The sequence below is a fragment of the Miniopterus schreibersii genome (genome assembly GCF_964146895.1).
Source record: "Miniopterus schreibersii genome assembly, chromosome: 1".
Lineage (NCBI taxonomy): Eukaryota > Metazoa > Chordata > Mammalia > Chiroptera > Miniopteridae > Miniopterus > Miniopterus schreibersii.
The window spans coordinates 162,590,869-162,609,776 of record NC_138101.1 but is presented as its reverse complement, the minus strand read 5'-3'; the positions used below and the strand labels follow the sequence as shown (position 1 = coordinate 162,609,776).

At 52.0% G+C, this 18,908-nt stretch overlaps 1 protein-coding gene across 3 annotated transcripts in view; it reads right to left on the bottom strand.

Annotated features, from left to right (window-relative positions):
- SMAD6 (SMAD family member 6) overlaps positions 1–17,581 on the bottom strand; it is a 76,151-nt gene extending 58,570 nt beyond the window's left edge. Inside the window, exons 1-3 of one of the 3 annotated variants that reach the window (XM_081144332.1) lie at positions 14,878–17,578; positions 7,391–7,447; positions 3,627–3,704 (exon numbers count right to left, since the gene is read on the bottom strand). In XM_081144332.1, coding sequence (XP_081000458.1) covers positions 3,627–3,704; positions 7,391–7,447; positions 14,878–15,703 — 961 coding nt within the window. In that variant the 5' untranslated portion in view covers positions 15,704–17,578. Of the gene's footprint in view, positions 1–3,626; positions 3,705–7,390; positions 7,448–14,877 lie in introns of all 3 variants that reach the window. The other 2 variants (XM_081144333.1, XM_081144334.1) reach the window with 2 other exon arrangements.
- Positions 17,582–18,908: the final 1,327 nt, after the last annotated feature.

The window sequence follows — 18,908 nt, the reverse complement described above, 5'->3', positions numbered from 1 at the left end:
GCTAATCTTGCTCTCCTCCCAGAACTAAACTTAAATCAAGGAAATAGGACAGGGGTGGAGATTTTGCAGAGAGAAAGAGGATGGCCTGAGGGGGCTTTAGACAGTTAGCGGGGAAAGGCCCCAGCCCCTGTGTTAGGCAAGGAACCCAGAGTGTCAAGCTTGGCTCTAGGATCTAAATTTGGAGGTGATGTAGATATCAGATGAGAATGTTATGTCAACCACTCAGCAGAGACTGAAACAAGACAGTCTCCTGTCTGCCAGCCCCTATCCTGCCCACCCCCCACTGATGCGTTCACGCCTGCCTGGCTGTGACTGAGCCTCAAAATTCCCACCATTCCTTCTAAAGTGGCCTCAACAACAGGACGGGAAAGTGAAGCAGAGACCTTGGACTGGATAAAAATAGACAGCCCCAGACCGGGTGCTGGGATTGTCATTGTGCAAGACAAACAAGGGCAGCTCCGTCGTGGGGCTGCAGACACCCTGCTCCGGCAGGACATACATCCCAAGGCACTGAGAAGGGGCAGACTCTCAGCAGAAGGGAGACAGAGGGGGCTAGGGCAGCTGAGGGGGCTGAGGCAGCTCGTTGGTATGCTCTCTGGGTGGTCTGCAAGGTTTGCCTGGTGGTGACATGGAAGAGGCACAGAGCCCAGTGCCTCTAGCCAGCCCCTCACCCCTATCCTTGGTGCTTAAATTGGGACTGGCTGCCCACAGGCTCCTCTGGATCATTCTATATTGCCCGCCAGGGTGTGTCTCCCAGTAGGGGATGGGAACCCTTGCATGAGGAATGCTAGGCAGGGCCCTCTGGATGGGATAGCAGTCACACTGCTCAGGCCTCCCACCCCAAGCCTACCGCTTACAATTTGTGAAGTTGGGCAGCTGGTCCAGCAATGAGCCTCAGTTTCCTCACCTATAAAATAGGGAGAATCACATCTGTGTCCCTGGGTTGTGATAAACAGTCAGTGAGATGGAGAATGACCAGCAGTTAGCAAAGTGCAAAGTAGTGAATGTCAATAAATGTCAACTCTCATCAGCAACAGCAGCATTATTATCTGTCCTTGAACATCAGGCGCCCTGGCCTGGCCCAACACATTCTGTCCCTCACCCTTCTGACCTCGCCTCCCACCCTGCCCTTGGGTCCAACCCTGCATTCCTTGCAGGATGACTCCTGCCCTCATCACCCAGAGACTGTCACCCTCTGGGCCTTTTCCCCACCCTACAGGGCCTCCCTCCCTGAGCCTGTCCTCTAGTGTGAAAGCCACCACAGCCCCAAGTCTGTGAGCTCCCAGGAGGCAGTGCAGTGCCAACTCATTAGTCCTCAGACTCTCACAGCACAAGTAAACTGGAAAAACTGAACAGTAAAGTGAACCCCTGGAGCAGGAGGAGACGCATGTTGTCCCTGGAAGGGGACTGAATGACCACAATGGGGAACGCCACTGGCTTACTGGGACCACTGGAACTCAAACAAAAGCCCACCAGACCCCATTCAATCTCCCCCGCCACCCCATAGGAAATCCCACACTTCCTCCCCAGTTCCATTACCCCTTAGAATTCCAAAGGCACTGGATGGCAAATTTTCTCATGAGAACCGTACAGTCCTGGTCCACAGTAGAGAGCAGCAGGGGCCTTCTCAGTGGCCAGGACCAAAGACTGCTCTGGGATAACTGGGTGGGAATCCCAAAGGGGCCCATTGGACCCCAAAGACAGCCAAACACAATGGCCCCAGAGTCTCCAAAGACCTCCCAGCCTCCAGAGGGCACTCTCTCCTGGGAATCAGATGGGAGAGGGGCCTCCAGCAGGTGCTCTGGAGTCTGCTCCTTCCTGCCTGAGCCACATACCAGGCAGGGCCACTTTGGGATGACAGAGATTAAGAGACTATGCCTGCAAACACACTGAGAAACTGTAAGGCACCTCCATACATTGGAGTTTCCACCATTAATGATGGTGGGTGAGGGGATGTCAAAAAATTACCCATCCATCCAACTCATGCCAATGTGATCCATCAAAATTAAACACACTCAGGGTTGGCAGGGACACAGAATCATGTATTCAGATATACTTTTAATCTTCTTCAAAATTATATATGGCTTCCATCTCCAGTCACAGAGGAAAAAGAATGGATTTCTCTTTCCCTTCCTCCACTCCCTAACATCCAAAATGTTAACTCCTTGTGTTCATCTGGTTTAGGTCTTTCAGGAAAAGGCACTACAACCAAGTAGGGCCAGAAGGCAGAGAAGAAAACAAAGTGGCCCAATTAGAGGGGCCACCTGAAACCAGAAGGCAAGTAGGATTCAGAAACCTAGACCCCAGTACCAGCTGTGCCACGAGCCCCACGAATGTGACCCTACACAAGTCACTTCCTGCTCCAGCTTCTAGTTTCTCTGTCTTTGAAACAGATGTAGTCTTGTGATCTCCCATGGTTATGATGGAACAGAGAATGGATGAGGAAGGGCTCTGCAAATGGGAAATGGCCAGGCAGCCATGAAAAGCAGCTTCGTGTAGTCATGGGGAGAATACAGCAGCAATGATAGAATTTTGTGCAAAATAAGTTAGTTTATCAGAGGTACACTCAGCCCTTGCAGAAAAGTAGGAGGCAGAACAGTGGTACAGTGATAAGTGGCTCTGCTACTATGTGCCCCTGGCGAAGTTCCTTTACTGCTGTTCTGAGACGATACATGTAAAGGGGCTCAAGTACAGGCCTTGGCCCAAAGTAAACACTTAATAACCCTGATCACTGTTGTTGCTATTATGACATGGGTGTGGGGTAGAGGAAAGAAAGCTCAGATGCAGACAGAGGCCTTCAGGCTAAGATCCAACCATGCTCACTTTGGAAATAGCTCCAACACAAGGGGCTGTCACCCCATGCAGCATAGAGCCAGGCCACAAGCCCCAGCTGTCCTCATAGAACACCACCAGCCATTTTCCCAAAGGGCTCCACAAACCTTGGCACCCGAGTCCCTCTTGGCTCTCTATGCCCCCAGGTCACCACTAACCTCTTATTTCTTAAGGAAAGCTTGATTTAGGTATTTCTGGAATGTCCCTACAGCCAGCTCTTAATTGCAAGGGATGGGAGCTCCAAGCCAGCATTCTCTCTGCAAGCAAGCCCAGCATCCACTGCTCAAGGAAAGACAGGGGAAACCACTGGCCTCTGGCAAACTCCCTGCTTACCAGACCCTCCTGAAAGCTTGTTCCACCCACTCCATTTCCCCCTCTCTGACCCTTCACACAGGTCCTTCCCCAGAGCGGGGACATAAGGAAAAACCCATGAAGAGAAATGTATACAAACACATCCAGTTGCTGCCTCTCAGCAGCTGGGAGAGCAAGATCCCTGGCTAAAAAGAGAGCTGAAGAGTTATGCTGGGTTTTACTCACTTCCACAAGACAAGGTAGAGACAACTGGTTAAAGTGTGGATCAACATACATTTTAAGTTATCATCTTTAGGTCTCATTCTTAACCCCAAGAACACCAGTGATGAAGAGATGGGCAGTCTTCCCATCTAAGGGGTGGGCAGAAAAGGGGAAAGAAAAGGAGTGGGAATATCAAAAAGGCCTCCATCAAGCACCACTCCCACCTATCCCCCTGTGTAAAGTTCAACACAAAAGCAACGTGCAAAGAGAAACATGCCAACCTGAGAATTCACCCGGAGCAGTGATGAGGGAGTTGGTGGCCTCCGTTTCAGTGTAAGACAATGTGGAATCAGATAGATCTACGGGAGGAAAGAGAAAGAAAACTTAGTTGGCTGTGGGGTGTGCCTCCCGTTTCTGCTTTCTCATGCATCTGTGTGCACGTGTGTGCACGCAAGTGCTTGCAAAGGGCAGCATGTCCCTCCCAACTTTCTGATGCCACTCTGTAACCCTGTCCCATGATCGTACGAGACCAGGCCAGCCAGCCCTGGAACTCTTCTGGAAAATGCTGACTGCGGCAGCCCTGGCACCTGAAAAAGTTGCAATTGCTCTGACCACAGAAATAACCCAAGTTCAGGGGACTGAGCAAGTAGCAACTTGGAGCCTCCTTGGGTAAGGTTAAATTAAGCCCCTAAACAATTCATAGCTGCTATACTTAATTACAACCATTAAAATTCTTGAAGTTGTTCCTTCTTGCTTCCTTCCTTCCTTCCTTCCTTCCTCCCGCTGGAGCTGGGGAAACTCTGTTTTAACAAGTTACCAGCCATCCTCCCTCTGTCCCATTTACACCCCTCTAATTAAGGGCTCAAGCATTTGCTCCCAGATTAACTTTTTTTTCTCTCCCTTCCTCCGTTCCCTAACATCCAAAACTGTACACAGAGTGACTTTCAATGCCTGGACTGTTTTTTTTTAAGGCGTTCATTTTTTTGTGAGGAGTTTTAAGTACTTCATATGGCGTGCATTATTTGTTTTCCCCTGTCTGCAGTGGTTAGATGGGGAAAGGAAAATCTTTTGCACGTTTTTTTTCTTGAATGTTGAGCTGCTAGCTTGACAAGCCGATGCCTTTTGGGGCAGGCAGACTCGGAAAATTTTTCCTGTGCCTGTGCCTCCTGCTACCAGCGACGGGGTGTTGTCCCTGTTAAGGGACAGGCTTGTCCAGGAGTCGGAAGGCATGTTCTGTGAGGCCTGCAGCACTTTCATCATCTTCTCACCCAGCAAAACCTAGGTCTGGCTCAGCTGGTCCCACCTGACTCAGGAGAGGCACCCCAAACTGGGGATTCCTAGGGCAAAAACCGTTAGCCTGGGCCCTCGCTAGCTAGGATTCCACTCAATCTTGCAGGATTATTTTTTTCCTTTTACCACATGGCTTGGGCAGCGGGAAGATGAAACATTAACCAATTTGGTCTCTTTTTTTTTTCGTTTCCCACTTGCCAGATGCTGACTGGGTGTTCTGGGTTTTATTTTGTTTTTTGGTCTCATGTGATCACAGAGGCTTAGAAGTGAACTGACTTTTTGTTTACAAAAAAGCAACAATGCAAGGAAAAGAAAATAATACAAAAAAATAACTCGGGCTATTTTTTGTATTAGGGCACGAAAAAGTTATCTGCTGGTAAAACGTGTTCAGAGGAAAATAAGGACAGATGGAAAATCTCTTTAAAAAAAAACAACACAAAAACCCTCAATGCCTCAGTGGGATCTTTGTAAAACATTGTTGCTTTTACTACCTCATGTTCCCAAAGTGTTCAGCACCCCGAGTCTCATTATCACAGGCTGAACCCTATTTTTTAGTGAAGCACTGTGGAGCCAACACAGACAGCTTTGTGAGGTTCCCAGGAGTGAGAACAGGCAGTTTCTACCTTTCGCAGCTAGTAAGTCCTCATAATGCACTCTGCAAACCCTCACATCTGGTGCTTCTAGTGAGGCCCTCAAAGTCTGAAGTGTCATTGGGCTGTTGTAGAAAAAGAACACTCCCCACCTCAATCACAGCTCAAGCCCCAAGGACGGACCCTGGCTGGAAGTCAGAGCCCCAGATTCGAGTCCCACCTCCACTCTCAGTCAGCAAAATCATGGGTCACCAACTTTTTCAACAAAGGGCCCAGGAGTAAATATTTTCAGCCCTGCAAGCCATGCAATTTCTGTTGCAACTATTCAACTCTGCCGCTGTAGTATGGGAGCAGCCACAGATGATATGGAAATGGGTGAGCGTGGCTATGTTCCAGTAGAACTTAACTACAAATGCTGAAATTGGAATTTCATATCATTTTCACATGTCATGAAATGCTATTTTTTTATTTTTTTTAACCATCTAAGAAAGTAAAAACCATTCTTAGCTCGTGAGCCATACAAAAACAGATGGTGAGCTGTAGTTTGCAGACCCCTGAGCTATATGACTACCAGCAAGTGTCACTTCCTCTCTCTAGGCCTCAGTTGTCCCATTCGTAAAAGAACCAGGCCACCTGTTGATTTCCAAATGGTCACTCTGCAGGGCTAAGTGGTGTCTGGATTTTTGCTGCTTTATCACAGGCTGACCCACAATTCCTCAGGGCGATAATCCTTGACATTCAAGGTGCAACTTTACTAAGAGCATTTGAGGGCTGGGGTTTTTTCCTCTAATGGAACTAGGGATCTAAGTGACTAGTGCAATTATGTTGACTTGGGAAATGCTGAGACAAGCCTGTGAGGGAAGGATGGGGAACAGGCATGCTGAATAGGGGGCTGCTCTGGGTTTCCGCCTCAGCCCTGCTGCTCATTACCTGGGGAGCCCTCCCTCCCGATCCTTCAGTCTGATTCCCCATCTATGAAGTGACAGGGTCCAACCAGATGACCTCTCCAGTTCCCCACGGAACTAAATAAAGCTCCTCCATCCATGGGCTGACCATTAAGTCGGGAAAAACACTGAGGAAGTTGCTATCGTTAAGCCTCTGACTCACACACCATCCTAGGACAGCCTCTGTCCTCCTAGACCAAGGAAGTCAAACTCCTGGAGGGACCTGGTGGGCACTTGTGAGTCCACAGGAGGGCCTGGAAGGAAAACGGGACTGGATGCCTGAGAGTCGACGACACTTAGAAGGGACCTCCCATATGATGCTGACACACACTACTGAGAAGAGGCCTTTACCAAAAACAAAACAAAACACACTTTTTGTGGTCAGTTGGTGGAATGTGCTAGCATCACTGCCACGCCATCTGACTTTTAAAGCTTAAGTCCCACGGGAACTGCCTGGGTCACAAAGCTGCTCTCCTGGAACTATTAAGGCCAAACTAACTCACCCCACCACTAGGATTCTCCACTGGAGGAAACAGGATGGCCAGGAAACAAGCCATCTCTACTTTTAAAACCACACACATTTACTACAGAATACTGGCTGCTCATCTAGTCCCAAGGTTTACATAGAACACATTTTACCTCTGAATGGGACCTGTCTAAAACGACACAACCACCTCCACTAAGTGCACCTAGGAGACTGCCATGCCAGGGGCTTTATGTACCAATACGCATGCTTTCTAAATGTTCCAACTGTTGTTCTTGCCCAAGTAAACTTCTCGGCTTAAAAGGGGGAAAAACCTAGAGCTCCTCTCAACAGTAACTTCTTGCTCAACCTATTTGTCATAGTAACAATTAATACACACTACAGGAGAACATCTAAGACTGGGGGAGGGAGAGAAAGGAAAAGAGACAAATACCAACCCACCTCCAAAGAGATGCTTAAGTCGAAACCCATTCATCTCCCACAGGCCCATGTTTAAAGGTCACAGAGAGGTTAATGATGAGCTGAGGAATTTCAAGATGTAAATAGCCCACTGGAGAGGCTGAGTCTGCTTTGGCCCAACTGAGGGTGTGTTTGTAAAACTTCACCCCATTTCAAAGGCAACCAGGCCAGCTTTCCCCCCTCCCCTCCAGCCCTTCAGCACTGAAGCTGGGTGCTGGAATGAAGGGGAGCACAGGATGGACACACCTCCCCAAGGGTTGGAAGGAGGACACACTTACCCAGTGGCTTGTACTCGTCACGAGGAGACAGCCGAGAGTAGGGGGGTGGTGGTGATTCTGGAAGACAGGAGACAGCATGTCACTGCCAGGGTGGGAAAGTTCACACCTGGGGGCTCTTCTACAAGCTTTTGATTATTGATTTCCTCCAATAAAAAAGCCCCGCTCACAGGAAACCCTCCTTTTCTCCCATCACCTTTGCTGCCCAAATCCACTGGTAAGGCCACAGGCTTGGGGTCCAGACCTGGGATCAACCCCTACTCTACCACCTTTGGCTGTGAGGCCTCCAGCAAGTTACTTCACTTTTCTGAGCCTGCTTCCTCAGCCATAAAACGGATGACAATATTCCCAGGTTTGCCAGGAGGGTGAAAGAAGATAATGTATATAAAACGCTTAGTACACCTCTTGGTACTGTGGAAAAGTACCTCCACAAACACTTAACTACTATTATTATAACAAGAGAAATGCAGGTGCAGGGAAAAGCCAGAGCCAGGGTTGCGTGATAAAATACCAGATGTGCAGGTAAATTTGAATTTTGGATTTCCGTGGCGTAAGCATTTGGTATAAGTATGTCCCTCACAATATTTGGGACATACTTAAACTAAAAAGATATGTGTTGTTTACCTGAAATTCAAACTTAACTGGGCATTCTGTCTTTTTATTTGCTAAATTTGGCAACTCTAATCAGAACTGAGTGTGAGTACAGAGACTCAGACACAGAAGCTCATTTCCAAACAAGCTGCACTAGAAGTAGCATTCTCTGGAGCAAGGAGGAGAGCAACACTGGTTGGGACCCAAGAAGCCAAACCCAGCTACCTAGATGGGAGACCTTAAACCAGTCACAGCCAGCCCTCGGCCTCAGTCACCCCTTTGTAAAGAGAAGGGGTGGGACACAAGCTCCCTACGGCCTTCCAGCTCAGACCCTGTGTGATTCCTTATTGTCTATGGTATTTTTCTTTTGGTTTCCTTTCATTTGCCTAAAATACTCCTCTTTAAAAACATATACTTTGTCTTCAGAAGAATTCCTTAGCCTCTTGCTTTAGGGGAAGTAACAATTTGCTAAACTAAGTAACAATTTGCATGAATGAAATGACCCTTCATTTTCCCTAAATGAAACTAAACACCATCAAATCGCAAACTAAAACAAACTCTCAGTGGTAGTAAAGTGGTAATAACTATTATTAGGCAGGTATCAGTAATGACACAAGGGGTAATAAGTGTTTTTCATAATTATAATAAGGCACAATTAGCTGTAGGAGCATTTGTTTTGCTCCATACACCCTATGCAGCTTCAGCTTTTCCCCACCCTTGCTTTTCCAGCCAGAAATTATTTCAACAAAGCGAAGGCTCCGAGGTCTAAAAACGGAATCTTTTGTGGAGAGTATTTAGGGAGAAGGAAAAGTGAATCATGGAATAGCTACTGGGAGAGAAGCAAACATTTGCTGAAAGCCTATCTATCCTGTGTCTATCTCCATGCCAGCATTTTCAATTCCATTCACTGTATTTTATTCTCTTAGACCTTAGGCACACAATGTTAACATTAAGTATGCTGACTGGGCACTTATTTTTACTTCATCCTTTCTTAGACATATTATTCCCATTTTACAGATGAGAAAACTGACTTGCCCAGTGTCCCCCAGCCAATCGTGGTAGAACTAGGATCTGAGCCCAGGCGTGACTCTGCTCTACACCCCAGTGAGACAGGCAATCTAAAGGCACCCCATCTTCCACCCCTTCATCCCAGCTAAGTCACATCATATGCACAGAAAGTGCTCAGTAAGTGTCTGTGGACAAAGACAACAGTGATGAGGATAATGGTAAAGTTGGGGGCATCAGTGGACTAAGGTGTGCATAAAGAGGACCTAAGGGTCCAAAGGGGTGATCCATGGGAGACCTAACAGGAATCAAGGAGGCCAGCTATTTGTCAAAACACAGGTAGTGCTAGAGTTCCACAGGGAAGGAGAACTGAGGCCAGCACTCATACTGTACAGAGAAGACTGAGGCCTGGAGTGGAAGTGACTCCCTCAGGGCCAGAGAGGGAGCTGGTTATAGAGCCAGAACTAGACGCCAGGTCTCCTGACCCCTTGCCTTGTGCCCTTTCCACTACCTAACTTATCAGAAGGATCGTAATTACTGTTTTAGGCTTCCTTCGGCAAAAATCTGATTGGCTGAGGCCCAGGCCACACAAGGTGGGAGGCTTCAGACAGATCTTGCCCCCCAGATCTGTCCCCAAAAGTGAAACTTCACAGCAATGGGCAGTGGTGTCATCAATCCCAGCGTCTCTTGCAGGGGCCACCTGGGCCTTGAATTGTGATATCCACCACCCATGGCCACACCTGAACTGGCAGGATTCTAATGACAAGAGTAAGACAGCAAATCTACAAACTTGAAATGTCAGACAAACCAGCTAAAAGGGAACTGCAAAGCTCTCAGGAGAGACTTTCCCAGGCCCCCATTTGCACCAGCAAAACGGTTTGCACAAAACTGCTTAACAACTGTGAGAACTGGAAGCTAATCACCAACTTCCACACTAGGCAAGTAAAAGTATAAAGGCCTATAGACTTCACTCCCAGCAGGAGGATTCAAAATGTCAGAGGTTTGCCTAACTCAACTTCTTGGAATTCACCAACTCAACTTCTTTTAACTGATGGGACAACTGAGGTCCAGCGAAGTAAAGGACCAGTCCAAGGTTACAAAGGAAACTAGGAGAAGTTACTCTGTTTCAACTAAACAAAAGGGAGGCCAGTTGGGGATCAATATTAAGTTACCTTTTCTTGAAAAATTGAGTTATCATTCACACATTCTTAAGATTCACTCTTTAAAGTATACACGTTAGTGGTATTTAATATATTCAGAGTTGTGAGACCAACACCATTTATTTATAGAACATTTTCATCACCCCCAAAGAAGTCCTGTCCCCCATTTCCCCAAACCCCAAATGCTACGCAATCAATCTACTTTCTCTCTTTATGAATTTGCCTGTTCTGGAGATTTCACACAAATGGATTCATGTAACACATGACCTTTGTGTCTGGCTTCTTTCACTTAGCATAATGTTTTCAAGGTCCATCCATGTTGTAGCATGTATGAGCATGTCATTCTTTTCCATGGCTGAATGATATTCCATAGTATGGATAGATCACATTTTGTTTATTCAGCAGCTAATGGACATTTGGGTTGTTTCCACTTTTGGGTTATTAGGAATAATGCTGCAATGAACAATACTGGATAACCTTTAACTGGCACCTCCACACTCCCACACATCCCAGCCCCCTTGATCCGGGAGAATGGAGCTCCAGGACATTATATCAGGTGAGCAATGTGGGCACTCAGGTGGGACACTTGGTGTGTAAGACAAAAGGTAAGAAAGTGTGAGCTGCCTCCAGGTCCTCAGTTCACTCCCTTCTTAGAAGCTATCTTAGTGCTTGCAAAAGCTGTGTTGATTTAAAAATAGTAACTTCTAGAGTCCTGCAGACCCCTATGGAAGAAATGAACATGGGGGAGGGAGGAAGAGAATAGAAGAGAGAAAAGGAGAAAGGAAGAGGGGGAGGAGGGGAGAGGGAGAGAGATTAGAAACTCCAGTCCCCTCAGACATCCAGCCTCAGGCATCAACTTCAGGAATCTCCTCCAACTTCCTCCAGAAGTGAGAGAGCAGTCAGCCAGGGGCTGAGTGTACCAGAAGACTAATGCTCAGTTCAGCTCAGCTCAGCTCAGCCCAGACTAACTCTGGTTAGCCCCTGGAGAGTACCTGGCCTTTTAGTATCTAATTCTAAAGCCAAGAGAGTTCACAGTCTCTCTCAGTGGCTGGTTAAGTTTTAGTTTGGAACACTACCTTCCACCCCTATCCTTGCAGCCCAGCATCTTGCTTAGAAAAGGCTCCATTGGCCTTCCTGGGCCTCCTAGTTTCCACCCTGCCAAGGAGTAGCTGTGGGTGGGGAGGTGGCCTCCCGGGCGCCCGTCCTCTCCTCCCCCAGAAGCTTTAGGCTCAACCCCAAGCCCCAGGGTGGGAGACACAAAAAAGGAGCTCCTGGCACTTTAAGGCCGGCTGAGCCTAATTGCCCAGATTCCCCCGGCAGCCAGATAAACAGCGCGGCCGGCTGGCGCCAGCAAGAGGCAAACTGCACATTATCACCCCTTCCTCACCTCCAAGGAGGAGCTCGGAGGAGCAGGGCCGGCAGGCTAGAGGGGCGGGGTGGGGGCTTGGAAGCCCAACTTGAAATTGATCTCATTTCAAAGGGATAATGCCAGGCCAAATAAAAGGAAAACTTTCTAGCCCATTCTAATTCCTATAGTCCTGGCCTGGGAACCCTGTGTTTTCCTAGGCGGCCTCCTACAGTCGTTTAGAAGTTCTCTCTCTCACTCTGTCTCTCTTTCCCTGGCGCAATTTGGATAATAGTAATTTACTGAATATAATTACAGAAAAAAAAAAAGTGGTGAAGCAAAGAGCAGGAGATTTATTCCAAAGTTAATGGATACTTTCAGGAGAAAGGAGCTCTATAAACACAGGTTAGAACTGTGATTAAAGTATTTCTCCACATTTCCGTCCACATAGGCAGAGCTCAGTGAACTGGCTTTTCCCTGGACGGAAAGGCACACGAAAGACACACAAGAGGGAGGGAGTGCTAGGGCCTGACTCCCACGGGAGGGAGTGGGGGTGAGGGTGGGCAGAGCTGGGCAGAGGGGAAAACCCACTTTCTGAGTCAAGCCATGGGGGGAGAGGGCAGGACAGGGGAGGTAGGCCAGTATCACCTGAAATCTGCCAGTCAGACGTCAGGGATTCTGTCCACCCTTACCACTTTACAGATGGGACGACGCCCAAAGAAGGGAACTGGCTCCAATGCCCCAAATCAAGTTATGGATGGAACAGGGTTTGCTCTGAGCAGCAAGAGTCTGCACTGCCCAGAAAGGGGCTTCCAGTCACTGAGGATCCCTGTGGGGGTCAGGGGGCACTGAGGAGACTGGTGCCAGGTAGGTGTCCCTCAGTTGGCCTGCTGGGTGTTCCAGTGTACTCTCTAGCTGTCTGTCTGCCCCAGTGCCCCAGCCCTCTCCCCCAGAGCCCTGGAAGGAGCAGTCTCCTTATCAGGACGCGCACGACTGAGCTCCAGCTATGCACCCGCCCAGCTCTGGGAGCCAGGCTGGCGGCCAGCCGGTGGGGGTGGGGTGGGCAGCAAAGGGCTCCCCAGTTCTCAGTCCCAGTCTCCTCAGCCCATGCCATTAGGCAGGAGAATGAGGCAAGAGGGTCCATATCTAGCAAGTATTAGAAACCCTTCCCAGACCATCAGTACTCCCAAAAGTCCCCAGGATGGCTTGAAAGGGGGTGCCCCTAGGTTGGAGAAGACGAACAGACACAGCCCCTGCAATAGTGCCTCCTTCTGGGAGCAGGAAAGGAGTCAAATGCCAGTGCTTAGTCTAGAATTAGATGTGGAGAATGTTCCTGAAGCCACCTCCACTGACTGGTAGGTACTAAGAGGGCAGGTTACTCGTCCAAGGTCTAGTTGTGTTACTGGCCAAGCAGAGCCTAGGACCAAGTATGTGGTTAAGCACCATCCCACTGCAGTTCGTCCCTCAACCTGTTGCCCAAGTCCACCAAACTCAAATCAACACTCAGGATGACTCCTCGTCCAAGGTCAGGAACAACCCACCCATCCTTGGCAAGGGTGGGTCCTGTGTGTTGTCTCCAACTTTTTCACCACCACCCCTTCCCACCCACACACCTGAGCTTTCCTGGCACCTTACTCTCAGCTGGCCCTCTCCTCCTCCTCAACACCCACCTCCCCTTACCCACCCTCCAAGACCTGCTCCAGGTTAGAGCTATGGAGCTCCTGGAGGTGACCTTGATGCATACACACCCCATAGTGCTCTGATAGTTCACACCCTCTGACCTGGCCCTTCTTCCCCCAGCTCTACCCCAAGATTATATTTCTTGAGAGCAGGGATCCTACTCATATTTCCTCTCTCTCTGCTACTGCATCCAGCATGGTGCCTGGCACAGAATAAGTGCTCAACAAATATTTGCTAGTTGACTGACATGGTGAGAGAGAAAATACCTGCCAGGACTTTCTAAAATAGCAGAGTGGGCCCCACCAATTATCTCCCACTAAACAATAATGACCAAAGACAGGGCAACCATAGATAGGGCCCCCTTCCCAGAGGCAGAGAGGAGACAGGGTAGCAGAAGGGAGGAAGCCACTTCTTGGGGATGCTGTCAGAAAGAGGAACAAGGGGCACAGCAAGCCATGGGCCACAGGTCAGGGACTGCCAAAAGCTCCTGAATCAGGCCTGGAATGACCAACCATACAGGGAGTAGGGCAGTCAGATCAATGGCTGCCTTTCTCCACCAACCCCCATAAGTGAACCACCTTTGATGCACCTTCCTTTTGCCTCCAGCCACTACCCCCATGCTCACTCATAGGCCCATCCCTCCCTTTCACACTGGGAGTCAGAAGACCTGTGATCTGACACTCTATGGACCCTCAAGCTAGGTGCTCACTCTCTCCAAAGGGACCAGACTGAAGAAACTCTGAGCCCTCTAATACCCAACAGCCTGTAACTCTTGACAGTCACACCCCTGCAGAACCTCCAGTGCCACCTAAGATGCGTATACCTTGAAGATGCTACAGGCTAAAATGTGTGTTCCTGCAAGCTTCTGACCTGCCAGGAACCTCCACCTGTCCTCACCTCTGCTCCAGAACCCGGGGCATCCTCAGGTAAACTGGGCTGGGGGTGGTGTGTGTGCAGGAAGTCCCAGTAAGAGAACAAAGACAGGAGCGTTTCTCAGATGTAATAAAACACCTGGCTTCCTCACCTACTCATAGATGCCCCCACGACCCTCACCTGGGCACAAAAGCTGGACACAGGACTGAGAATGATGATGAAGAATCCTGGCATTTGATGCCCAACGGATGCTGGAAGAATTCAGATCAAGAGGGTGGTATCCACTCTGAGAGCAGTTACCATGCAAAAGCTTTGCTCCAAAGTATACAAAGGAACAAGTGGGACAATTTACACTTTGCCTCTAGCCACGAACTGTCTACACCCAATTTCACAATTTATATCTACACTTGGATATAGAAAAGTACAGCTTAGGTATATATAGGCGTATGAACACAAATGCTACAGGCCTGAGGACAGACTGGGGGTAAACTGGTGGGAGGGGTGCGGGGGCAGACACGTAATCTTTGGCTTTTCCTAGGCCTAACCTCTCCCTGTGAAGTTGGAGCCTGAAGTTCCATAGAGAAAACTCCACCATGTACCCTTTTAAGTTTGCCAGTGCCTTGATGAAGTTGCCATTTGATGTGTGTGCCCAGATCCCCACTCCCCCGCAGGAACAGGATGAGGCGCCTCCACTGGAGCTCCCACACTCCAGGGGCACCCGCGGGAGCACCGCAGCTCTGTCTGCCCGAGGAGTCTGGGATAAAAAAGCCAAGGAAGGGGACTAGAGGGGGGACCCCGAGCCCGCAACACCCCCTCACCAGGCGCGGCACACTCACCTGGCCCGCAGAGCCGGCTGAAGTGGTAGGGGTTGCAGCACACAGTGGGGCCGTCGGCGGCGGCAGCGAAACTGTGGCAGCCGCACAGGGGCTTCAGCTCCACAGCGTGCTGGAGGTCAGGCCAGCGGAAGAGGCGGCCGAGCAGCAGCTGCGGTGGCGCAGGCTGGCCGCCCAGGCGGAGGTCGGCGCGCGGCACCAGCACGCAGCCGCCCGGCACGCCGCCGCGGGACTCCACCGCCTCCAGCAGCGTGTCCAGGGAGCGCTCCTTGAGCCGCTTCAGGAGCGAGTACGTGACTGTCTTGAGTTCCTGCTCCAGCAGAAGCAGTCGCGAGCGGGCTTCGCGACTCCGCCCGCCGAGCTCAGGCTCCAGGGCCGCCCCGGCCAGGGGGTCGCTGGCGTCCCGGGGAGCGCCCGCAGCGTCCCGCTCCGAAAAGAGACAGCAAGTCACCGTCTCGCAGTCACTTTCGGGCAGCCAGCCCGGGCCTCCTGGCTCCGCCAGGTCCAGCGGGGAACCCCCAGAGCCGGCCCCAGGTTCGGACATGGGCCTCGGGGGGCCCCCTGCGCGCCGGCGCCTCACCGCGCCCTGGGCGCCTCGCTCTCCTACCGCGTCCCGGGGCCGCCTCGGGGCTACCGGGCGGACTTCCGAGCGGCCGCAGCCTCCGCCTTCTCGTGCCCGCGGGGCCGGCTCAGCTTGGCTGCCCCAACTCCCATCCTCGTCGCCGCCGCCGCCGCCTCCGCTGCCGCCGCCGCCGCCTTCCTCCCGGTCGGGGACCACACGACTTCGCCAAAGTCGCCGCACCAGCCCCGAGCGTTTGGACCTGAACATACGATATCCTTTGGCGTCGGGGGTGGGGGGGAGGCGGTCTCCGGTTACCGGGGGTCCGTTCCCTCAGCGAGGCGCCGGCTGCGCGGGCCGCAGCCCCACATGAAGCACCGCTGCCGGGCGCCGTGCAGACCGCGCACAGCCTGGCGTCGAAGGGGCGCCGCAGGGCTGCAACATGAGGGAGCTCGCCGGGGTGGGCCGGCGAGGAACGCGCGCACGCCGAGCCGAAGTCTGCGCCCGGCCAGCGGCTACATGGACCCCGGTGGCCGGGCTGCTCAGCAACTCCAGCCCCGGCGCTTGAGGGGGACTGCAGGCGGCGCGCCGCCAAGAAGTCCCCGCATGGGCCGGCGAGCCTTCAAAAGTTGCGCGGCTGGTCCATGAGCACAAAGCGCTCGCGCCGAACCCCGCAAATATGCCTGGGAAACCCTGCCTGTAAAACCCAAGCTCTTAACTACATGGGCTTTTCCCTGCAGGATCCCAAAAGCAGGCTTGTTGATACTGTTTTCTTCTTACTCCCTGCAAAAAGAAAAAAAAAAGAAAGAAAGAAAAACCCCTAACAAAACCAAAATCCCTGGAATTGCATGCACGAAAGGCCAACTCTGTCTCAGGTCCCAGGCGCTAGATGCACTTAGAGCGAGTTTCTCCCAAACGCGGGTGTCAACACATGAGTGAAAACTGTAAAAATCCCAAAGAGCTGCTGGGAATCCTTAATTAAAAATGCAATCCACAGAGGCAGAAGTCGCAGCCCTCCCCACGCAGCGCTCGGACGCCCCGGGCGCCGCCGCTGCAGAGGTCGCTCCCCCTCCCCCCTCCACAAAAAGTGCCTCCCGGTGGCCCCGCGGTCCCGGCGAAGTCTGGCGAGGCAGCGCCCGGCGGCTCTTTCTCTCGGCTTGGCTCCCTCGCTTGCTCCCCCGCTCGGCTCGCTCTCTCTCTCTCGCTCTCTCTCTTTTTTGTTCTCCTCAAACGCACACTGAGGGCCCCCGGAGGAGCGCCGCAGAGTCATTGGCTGCCTCCCATCATATGCCAGTCTAGACACTTTGGCGGCTCCGCGGCGCTGATTGTTGCGCAAACAAGGTTTCAAGTTTCTTAACTCTTAAAGGAGAACACGTCCCATTGCTGGGCCCGTGGCTCCAAGGGGCCGGCTCCCGGGGCGGGCCGAGCCCTGGCCCCCGCCCCGTGCTCGCCCCGGCACCCCCGCCCCGGGTCTGACTGCACCCAAAGCCCGCTCTCGGGCTCGCGTTGCGCCGCGGGCACGGATGCGAGCGAGAACACGCGCGCGCGCACACACACACACAACGCACGGTTACACAAACCACGGGCTGGTGGCGCGAGGGTTCCACGAACTCACTGAGTCTCGGACGCAAACGGGGTGCCTTGCCTCTCTCAGGCTGAGGCACAAACTTACAAACACACATTGCACTTTAGAGTTGATGCAAACCCCATCCCAGGGAAGGCTAATAAAAATGGGTGTGCGTGTGAGCCTTACTGGCTTGCGTCTCTTGGGAACAGGGGGTGCTGGTTTGTTGGTGGTAGCGGGATCTTCTGTGACGGCCCGAGGTCTCCATATCCCCTGAGAAAAGCCTGCCCTGCGTTCTTCCCTGGGCCAAACGGGGGGCCGTGGAACACCGTACACAGGGGCTCCACGTTTGCCCAAGATCGGGAGTTGCTGAGGGTGGGGTAGAGGCGGGAGTGTCTCCTGCTGTAGAGCTTCTCTCGGTCGTCACAGCCCTCCCTCGGAGCCAGGCGGGCCGCCAGCGGTCCTGGGCCCCCTCAAGGCTGATGCTTCCTTTTCCCCATTCCCCAATTTACTCTCTGCACCCCGGAGAGGGATGTGGGTAGAGGTCGTGCTTTCTCAAGCGACATTTCACCACTGAAATTGGAATGGCCTTGGGGACGGGGTTCCGCAGGGTCAGGGACTGGCTGGGGGGCGCGGCGGCAGCAGCGGGCCGCCCGGCGCGGGAAGGGTTAAGGTCGCTCCAGGCCCTGGAGCCGGCGCGGCGGGGTACCTCCTCGGGCGCGCTAGCTCGTCCGTGGGTGGCAAAAGTTCAAGCTTGTAAAGTCCGGATTGGCCCCGCGCGGAGGGAAAAAAGGCCTGGTCCCCCCTCCCCCCCCGGGCGCGGCGCCGATTGGCCGGGCCGCGGGGCGGGCACCGCCCTCTCTTCGGAGCACGGCGGCCCCGCCCCCGGCACGGCGCCCCGCCCCTTTCCGGGCAAGAGCCAGAGTCCGGCCCCTCATTGAATGAAAGAAATTCCGCTACTCCCATTGGCCCGGGGCTGGGCGCCATTCCCCCGCGGGGGGCTCCCGCTCGGGGGTTTCCCTTCCGGGTGCCCACGCGTACACCTGGCCTTGTGAGTGTGCGGCCGTGCGGTCCCCGGCCCGGCATCTGCGTGTACACTGGGGGAAGGGCGGCACTTGCAGGAAGGGCTCAGAACCATTTGGTGAGCTTTACCTGGAGCCAGGTACTGTTCGGGCCGCGCTCCCTGGTACAGGCAGTTGCTCTCCGAATAGGGCACCGGGCTGGGGCGCTCGGGCGCTCCCCCACCCTCATCGCCTCCTGCTTTGGCCAAATCAAAATAGTTGTCTTGGCCTCAGTTTCTTGTTTGAAAAACTGGGGCTAAAGCCTGCCCTGCGTTCTTCACAGGCCCATATAGATCCTAGGATATAGTGCATTTTAAGTGCACAAATCGCAAGGGATCAGCAGGATGAATTTTCGCAAGTGAACACAATCCTGTGTAACCAGACCCAGAAGACACCGTGATCCTCACGCCAGAAGCCCCTTTCAGTCACTTCCCGCCCTCAGGGAGATTAATGCGTCCTAAAATACAAGGAGAGCCCGGCCGGGCATGGCTCAGCGGTTGAGCATCAACCTAGGATCCAAAAGATCGCGGTTCGATTCCCGGTTGGGGCACATGCCCAGGTTGCCAGCTCCATCCCCAGTGGGGGGCGTTTGGGAGGCAGCTGATCAATGACTTTCTCATCATTGATGTTTCTATCTCTCCCCCTCTCCCTTCCTCTCTCTGAAATCAATAAAGATATTTTTTAAAAAAAAATACAAGGTGAAACTCAATATAATGTATTTTCTTTTATCAGGATATTTGCTGGTTTGGCTGTTGATTATAATAATAATAGTTCATGGTATAGAGTCATTACTATGGGCAAGGCAGTGTTGGAAGCATTACAAACATTTTAGCCATTTAATTCTCACAAC